Below are 7,654 nucleotides of genomic sequence, written 5' to 3' on the forward strand. Positions count from 1 at the left end.
CTCACGGACTAGGCAACGAGGGCATTCATCAGAGAGGCAACAAAGAGACCAAAGATAACCCTGCAAAGCTCCACAGCAGACATTGGAGTATCTGTCCATAGGACCACTTTAAGCCGTATACTCCACAGAGCTGGGCTATATGGAAGAGTGGCCAGAAAAAAGCCATTGCTTAAAGAAAAAAATAAGCAAACAAAAGGCATGTGGAAGACTCCCCAAACATACGGAAGAAGGTATTCTGGTCAGACGAGACTAAAATTGAGCTTTTTGGCCATCAAGGAAACTGTTATGTCTGGCGCAAACCCAATTCCTCTCATCACCCCGAGAACACCATCCCATGGTGGTGGCTGCATCATGCTGTGGGGATGTTTTTCATCGACAGGGACTGGGAAACTGGTCAGAATTGATGGAATGTTGGATGGCACTAAATACAGGGAAATTCTTGAGGGAAACCTGTTTCAGTCTTCCAGAGATTTGAGACTGGGACGGAGGCTCAACTTCCAGCAGGACAATGACCCTAAGCATACCGCTAAAGCAACACTCAAGTGGTTTAAGGGGAAACGTTTAAATGTCTTGGAATGGCCTAGTCAAAGCCCAGACCTCAATCCAATTGAGAATCTGTGGTATAACTTAAAGATTGCTGTACACCAGCGGAACCCATCCATCTTGAAGGAGCTGGAGCAGTTTTGCCTTGAAGAATGGGCAAAAATCCCAGTGGCTAGATGTGCCAAGCTTATAGAGACATACCCCAAGCTATAATTGCTGCCAAAGATGGCTCTACAAAGTATTGACTTTGCGGGGGTGAATAGTTATGTACGCTCAAGTTTTCTGTTTTTTTGTCTTATTTCTTGTTTGTTTCACAAGAAAAAATATTTTGCATCTTCAAAGTGGTAGGTATGTTGTGTAAATCAAATGATACAAACCCCCCAAAAATCTATTTTAATTCCAGGTTGTAAGGCAACAAAATATGAAAACTGCCAAGGGGGTGAATACTTTCGCAAGCCGCTGAATCTTTGTTTGATAATATAGTTGTGCAGGGGTACGAGGTAATTGAGGTAGCTATAAACTGTATGTATAGGTAGGGGTAAAGTGACTAGGAGCGGCGTATGTGGTGAGTATGAAAGTGTGCGTGTGTGTGTGGGTGTGTGTGTGTGGTGTCAGTATGCATGTGTGTGCATGTTATGTGTGTGTGCGAATGTAGTGTGTGTGTGTGTGTTGGGGTGTCAGTGTAAGTATATGTGAGTGTGTGGGTAGAGTCCAGTGTGTGTGCGTAGAGTCATTGCAATAGAGTTAGTGCAAAAAAGGGTCAATGCGGGTAGTCTGGGCAGCCATTTGATTATCTATTTAGTAGTCAGTCTTCTTCAGAAGTTACATTACAATGGCTTAGAAGGTAAACGCTCAAAATAGAGTCTATTGCACACCTATGACGCTTTACGTGTGCAGGCAAGGCACCGGGTAGCTCATATGGCTGGCAAGCAAATATAACACCAGGATTTGGTCTGATTAACTCTCTGTATATATAGGCCATGAAATGTCAAACAGTGGTGACAGTATGTGACTATCAAAAGGGATATTTAGTTGGAAAGCATGTGTGCTACAGTATTAATTGCAGGAAGTGAGTGGGATAGTAGGCTATTCTGAGGATTCCACGGGTCTTCAGAATAACTTTTATAAAACTGAATATTTTCTGAAATTCAATAAGATCCACACGAAACGATAGTCTCTACAAATGAAACCATATTTCACTAATCAAACGATATTCAACAAATGAAAGGATCATTAATTCCCTTTTCTCAAAGGATGCGCACAACTCTCTAATCGGTGGAAACCTTGTCACTTGGAATCATCACTCATACCCAAATGTCACGCGCCACAAGGAAACCCCCCTTACCACATGACGTCAGACGAACCGTTTAAAAGACAGGTTCGGGGGGGGACTAGAAGAACAGGAGCAGCAGAACCCGAAGAGAAGCCCATCTCAACGATTTTCTGCCCAATTGAGCCACCTTCATCCATCCTCTGCCTCCCCCGAGACCCAGAAGAAGATGCTCTCGACGCGTGTCCAGTGCGCCCTAGCGCTACTTTCCCTAGCCCTGGCCATCAGCCGCGTCTCTGCTGCTCCGTCCGATGTCAAACTCCGCCAGCAGCTCCAACGGTCACTCATGGCACCTGCAGGCAAACAGGTAAATACCTTCAATCAGACTTTCATTATTAGTCTTCGTATATCTCCAGCTGCAGTGGCCATATGATGGTACAGATGTAAACTACATTTTAAGTAGATTTACCTCTAGAGTCTATACCTTCTAGAGATGTAAGGTTAAACACATGTGTTGCCATACAGTTACCTCTGTGGTTTTACTGGCAGGCGCAGGGGAAATGAATTGATCAAATTAGCATGATGCAGGGAAGTGACCACGAAATGAAGTATTTGTGTTTATTATGGATCCCCATTAGCTGCTGCAACTTTTCCTGGGGTCCAGCAAAATTAAGGCATTTATATACAATAAAGAAAACATTACAACACAAAATCCATGTGTATGTGTGGGTATAGTGCGTATGTTATCGTGTGTGTCGTCTATGCCTGTGTGTGTCTCTTCACAGTTTACACTGTTCCATAAAGTGTACTTTTATCTGTATTTTCAATCTGATTTTACTGCTTGCATGAGTTACTGTATTTATATATTCTTATTCCATTCCTTTACTTAGATTTGTGTGTATCAGGTTTTTGTTGTGGAACTGTTAGATATTACTTGCTAGATATTGCTGCACTGTCGGAACTAGAAGCACAAGCATTTCGCTACACTTGCAATAACATCTGCTAACCATGTGTATGTGACCAATACATTTGATTTGATTTGATTTGATGGACTAGAGTTCTGTGTAGTCATGGCTCTTTGTAGTACTGTTCGCTCTCCAATAGTCTGTTCTGGACTTGGGGACTGTGAAGAGACCTCTGGTGGCATGTCTTGTGGGGTATGTATGGGTGTCTGAGCTGTGTGCTAGTAGTTTAAACAGACAGCTCGGTGCATTCAACATGTCAATACTTCTCACAAATACAAGTAGTGATGAAGTCAATCTCTCCTCCTCCTCTACTTTGAGCCAGGAGTGATTGACATGCATATTATTAAGTGCGGAGGTATTTGGAAATACTGCTATCAGAGCAACTAACGAAATATAAATGTGAATTGTTCTATATTTTAAATCAACTTTTTAAATGAAAAATTGTAAAATAAGAACTAAAGAGTATTTGTGGTATGCTGTAGTTAGTTGTCAATTACGCATAATAGTCAGAACATATGGTAGAATAGCTAATGTTTATTAATGAATCGTGTTTTTATTTATTTATTTTTACATGTTGGGAAAAAAATTAGTTTTACATCTCATGCTGCGTAGCAGCATTGGAAAGGTGATTTTTATAGATTTGCAGACAGCTTAAATACATAGAAATAATGCAGATCAAATAGCCTACATCTATTTATTCTAGCAATGTGAGCAAAGAGAAAACATTCAAACACTGATTTCCTTCCTAAATGGGTAGGCTACATTTTATTAAGGCATGTTGATTTGTTTCTATTTCAGTGGATCTTGTTGCTAAAATGTGCAATTTCCTGTCTCCACAAAACAGAAGAAATAACAATGTAATCTTATTTGATCTATTTTCAGGAGCTTGCCAGGAATACACTCGCAGAGCTGCTCTCAGAGCTCGCACAAGCAGAGAACGAGGCGATTGAGTTGGACGACATGTCTCGTGGCGTGGAGCAGGAGGATGTGCATCTCGAGCTGGAGCGTGCAGCCGGCCCAGTACTGGCTCCACGTGAACGCAAGGCTGGATGCAAGAACTTCTTCTGGAAAACCTTTACATCATGTTAGTTCATCTACACCCGTGTCCTTTACTGCATGTACTACATCTCATCTCTTTTGTTTTAATCATTCACTGCTGAATCCAATGCACCATGACCTAACCCGCCTGTCCAACAAATTTAAATAAACACTGTTAAAACATTAACAACAATCATTCTGATGTTTTTATCGATCATGTAGATTTTTTCAGAAAAAAAACATGAAAGAATCTTCTACAAATGTATGCAATTCTGCTTTTCACTGTGCTTTATGTATTCTGGCAGATGAACTATTTTTTATTGTTTGTTTGAATAAAGTCTGTTTCAGAACCAATGTGTTGATTCATTATTGCGTTATCTTGCTCCTCCTCTCAAATGGGTTGTTTTATTCAGGAATTGCTATTATAGCCTATTCCTATGAGATGTTAGCACACTCTTTTCCAGGATAAGCACGCTTGTTTCCTACATTTGGAGTGATGTTATGAACGCTTTGGTTACAGGGTGTAGTTTTATTTTAGGCGGTAAATCCATTGTTGGATAAACTGACTTTGTTGTGTTGTGGTGGGCCATAAGAAGATATCAGTTATGAAAGGTAGGCATAATGTAAACATTGACCTGATCAACCTCCAGCAACAACACCTTCCTAATATTGAGTTGCAGCCCGCCACTTTTGCCCTCAGAACAGCCACAATTAGTTGGGTCATGGAGTCTACAAAGTGTCGAAAGGGTTCCACAGGGATGCTGGCCCATGTTGACTCCAATGCTTCCCACAGTTGCGTCAAGTTGGCTGGATGTTTTTTGGGTGGCAGACCATTCTTGATACACACGGGAAACTGTTGAGCGTGAAAAACCCAGCAGCGTTGCAGTTCTTGACACACTCAAACTGGTGCGCCTGGCACCTACTACCATACCCCATTCAAAGGCACTGAAATCTTTTGTCTTGTACATTCACCCTCTGAATGGCACACATACACAATCCATGTCTCAATTGTCTCAAGGCTTAAAAATATTTTTTTTACCTGTCTCCTCCCCTTCATCTACACTGATTGAAGTGGATTTAACAAGTGACACCAATAAGGGATCATAGCATTCACTTGGATTCACCTGGTCAGTCTATGTCATGGAAAGAGCAGGTGTTCTTAATGTTTTGTATGCTCAGTGTAGGCTACTGTGAGAAAAAACAAAAATGTTTAAAAAAAATTCTACAACAATGATTGGTCAAGTAAACGTTTACGAACAACACAGAAAAGAGAGGGTCAAATCACAGTATGTTAACTAAAGAAGTTTCCAAAAAAACTGCATTCCACAGTTCAGTATGGTCCACGTGAAACACAAGTTAAACTTACCATATGTTTCCAAATCGAAACAGTTGGTGCATATTGTGACGACATTTTGTGATGTTTTTGTTAGTTTTGGTCTTTGGCAGGTTTTTCTCCGGCTTTTGTGGACACATGAGTTCTGCTAGGAGCAGTAAGAACCTACATGTCCTCTGTGTGTGTGTGTATGCATGCGTGCGTGCATCTGGCATGCGTGCATGTGTGTGTGTGTTAAACATCACCTCGGAAGTGTGAGTGTGTCTGCGTGTGTGTGAAAAACAAGTTACTAAAATGTAAAATGTGTGTGCACACGTGTCAACATGCCCATGTGTATGTCACCTGCATGTGTGTGTCAGTACGTGTGTGCATGTGTGTAGACTCCACACTGACTCTTCAGAATGTGCGGGAGGAGGAGAAACACCGGGCTGCTTGGTGAGATTGGGAAATGATGCCAAATGGGAAGTGCACTTAATAACCCCTGACTCATTAATGGGCTTTGGTTAAAAAAGCTCTCAAACAATTAGTATTAAAGAGCAAGACACTGACAGTCAGGGAACTGGAGGAAGGGGCTGCATGTGCCTATCCTGATTCCTGACTGCCTGTGTCAGAGTGTGTGGGAGGTGGTGTCGAGAGGGAGTATCCCTTGAAAACGGAGCAACTAGTGGTAGGGAGATATAAATACATCACTACATCATTCACGAACAGCAGAAGGGGCCAAAGGATAGCCTATCATGCAATTCATTGACGACACGCCTTGTGTTTTTCACAATGCCTGTAGTGGCGACAGTAATAGCTGTCTTTATATTTCTCATTTAACAAATACATACAGTGGGGAAAAAAAGTATTTAGTCAGCCACCAATTGTGCAAGTTCTCCCACTTAAAAAGATGAGAGAGGCCTGTAATTTTCATCATAGGTACACGTCAACTATGACAGACAAATTGAGAAGAAAAAAATCCAGAAAATCACATTGTAGGATTTTTTATGAATTTATTTGCAAATTATGGTGGAAAATAAGTATTTGGTCACCTACAAACAAGCAAGATTTCTGGCTCTCACAGACCTGTAACTTCTTCTTTAAGAGGCTCCTCTGTCCTCCACTCGTTACCTGTATTAATGGCACCTGTTTGAACTTGTTATCAGTATAAAAGACACCTGTCCACAACTTCAAACAGTCACACTCCAAACTCCACTATGGCCAAGACCAAAGAGCTGTCAAAAGACACCAGAAACAAAATTGTAGACCTGCACCAGGCTGGGAAGACTGAATCTGCAATAGGTAAGCAGCTTGGTTTGAAGAAATCAACTGTGGGAGCAATTATTAGGAAATGGAAGACATACAAGACCACTGATAATCTCCCTTGATCTGGGGCTCCACGCAAGATCTCACCCCGTGGGGTCAAAATGATCACAAGAACAGTGAGCAAAGATCCCAGAACCACACGGGGGGAACTAGTGAATGACCTGCAGAGAGCTGGGACCAAAGTAACAAAGCCTACCATCAGTAACACACTACGCCGCCAGGGACTCAAATCCTGCAGTGCCAGACGTGTCCCCCTGCTTAAGCCAGTACATGTCCAGGCCCGTCTGAAGTTTGCTAGAGTGCATTTGGATGATCCAGAAGAGGATTGGGAGAATGTCATATGGTCAGATGAAACCAAAATAGAACTTTTTGGTAAAAACTCAACTCGTCGTGTTTGGAGGACAAAGAATGCTGAGTTGCATCCAAAGAACACCATACCTACTGTGAAGCATGGGGGGTGGAAACATCATGCTTTGGGGCTGTTTTTCTGCAAAGGGACCAGGACGACTGATCCGTGTAAAGGAAAGAATGAATGGGGCCATGTATCGTGAGATTTTGAGTGAAAACCTCCTTCCATCAGCAAGGGCATTGAAGATGAAACGTGGCTGGGTCTTTCAGCATGACAATGATCCCAAACACACAGCCCGGGCAACGAAGGAGTGGCTTCGTAAGAAGCATTTCAAGGTCCTGGAGTGGCCTAGCCAGTCTCCAGATCTCAACCCAATAGAAAATCTTTGGAGGGAGTTGAAAGTCCGTATTGCCCAGCGACAGCCCCAATACATCACTGCTCTAGAGGAGATCTGCATGGAGGAATGGGCCAAAATACCAGCAACAGTGTGTGAAAACCTTGTGAAGACTTACAGAAAACGTTTGACCTGTGTCATTGCCAACAAAGGGTATATAACAAAGTATTGAGAAACTTTTGTTATTGAACAAATACTTATTTTCCACCATAATTTGCAAATAAATTCATTAAAAATCCTACAATGTGATTTTCTGGATTGTTTTTTCTCATTTTGTCTGTCATAGTTGATGTGTACCTATGGTGAAAATTACAGGCCTCTCTCATCTTTTTAAGTGGGAGAACTTGCACAATTGGTGGCTGACTAAATACTTTTTTTCCCCACTGTAGTTACCATATGAGCAACATATGGTAGTACTGAAACAGGACTTTCCATAATAGCTGTAACAGTTGCATTT

General features: G+C 41.8%; 1 protein-coding gene across 1 annotated transcript; it reads left to right on the forward strand.

Annotated features, from left to right (window-relative positions):
- Positions 1-1,951: 1,951 nt before the first annotated feature.
- On the forward strand, positions 1,952-4,166 carry LOC121568215 (somatostatin-1A-like). Its single transcript, XM_041878770.1, has 2 exons — positions 1,952-2,180; positions 3,661-4,166. Exons 1-2 carry the CDS (start codon positions 2,043-2,045, stop codon positions 3,865-3,867), a joined length of 345 nt encoding a protein of 114 aa, XP_041734704.1. The 5' UTR covers positions 1,952-2,042; the 3' UTR covers positions 3,868-4,166.
- The last annotated feature ends 3,488 nt before the right edge of the window (positions 4,167-7,654 follow it).

The sequence above is a fragment of the Coregonus clupeaformis genome, chromosome 6 (assembly GCF_020615455.1).
Source record: "Coregonus clupeaformis isolate EN_2021a chromosome 6, ASM2061545v1, whole genome shotgun sequence".
In the NCBI taxonomy this organism is placed as follows: domain Eukaryota; kingdom Metazoa; phylum Chordata; class Actinopteri; order Salmoniformes; family Salmonidae; genus Coregonus; species Coregonus clupeaformis.

What these genes read in the sequence shown, in the direction of transcription:
- LOC121568215 (XM_041878770.1), top strand. Translation starts at nt 2,043, where the DNA reads ATGCTCTCGACGCGTGTCCAGTGCGCCCTAGCGCTACTTTCCCTAGCC. An exon ending in TGGCACCTGCAGGCAAACAG is followed by an intron (nt 2,181 to 3,660) that starts GTAAATACCTTC and finishes ATCTATTTTCAG; the next exon opens with GAGCTTGCCAGGAATACACT.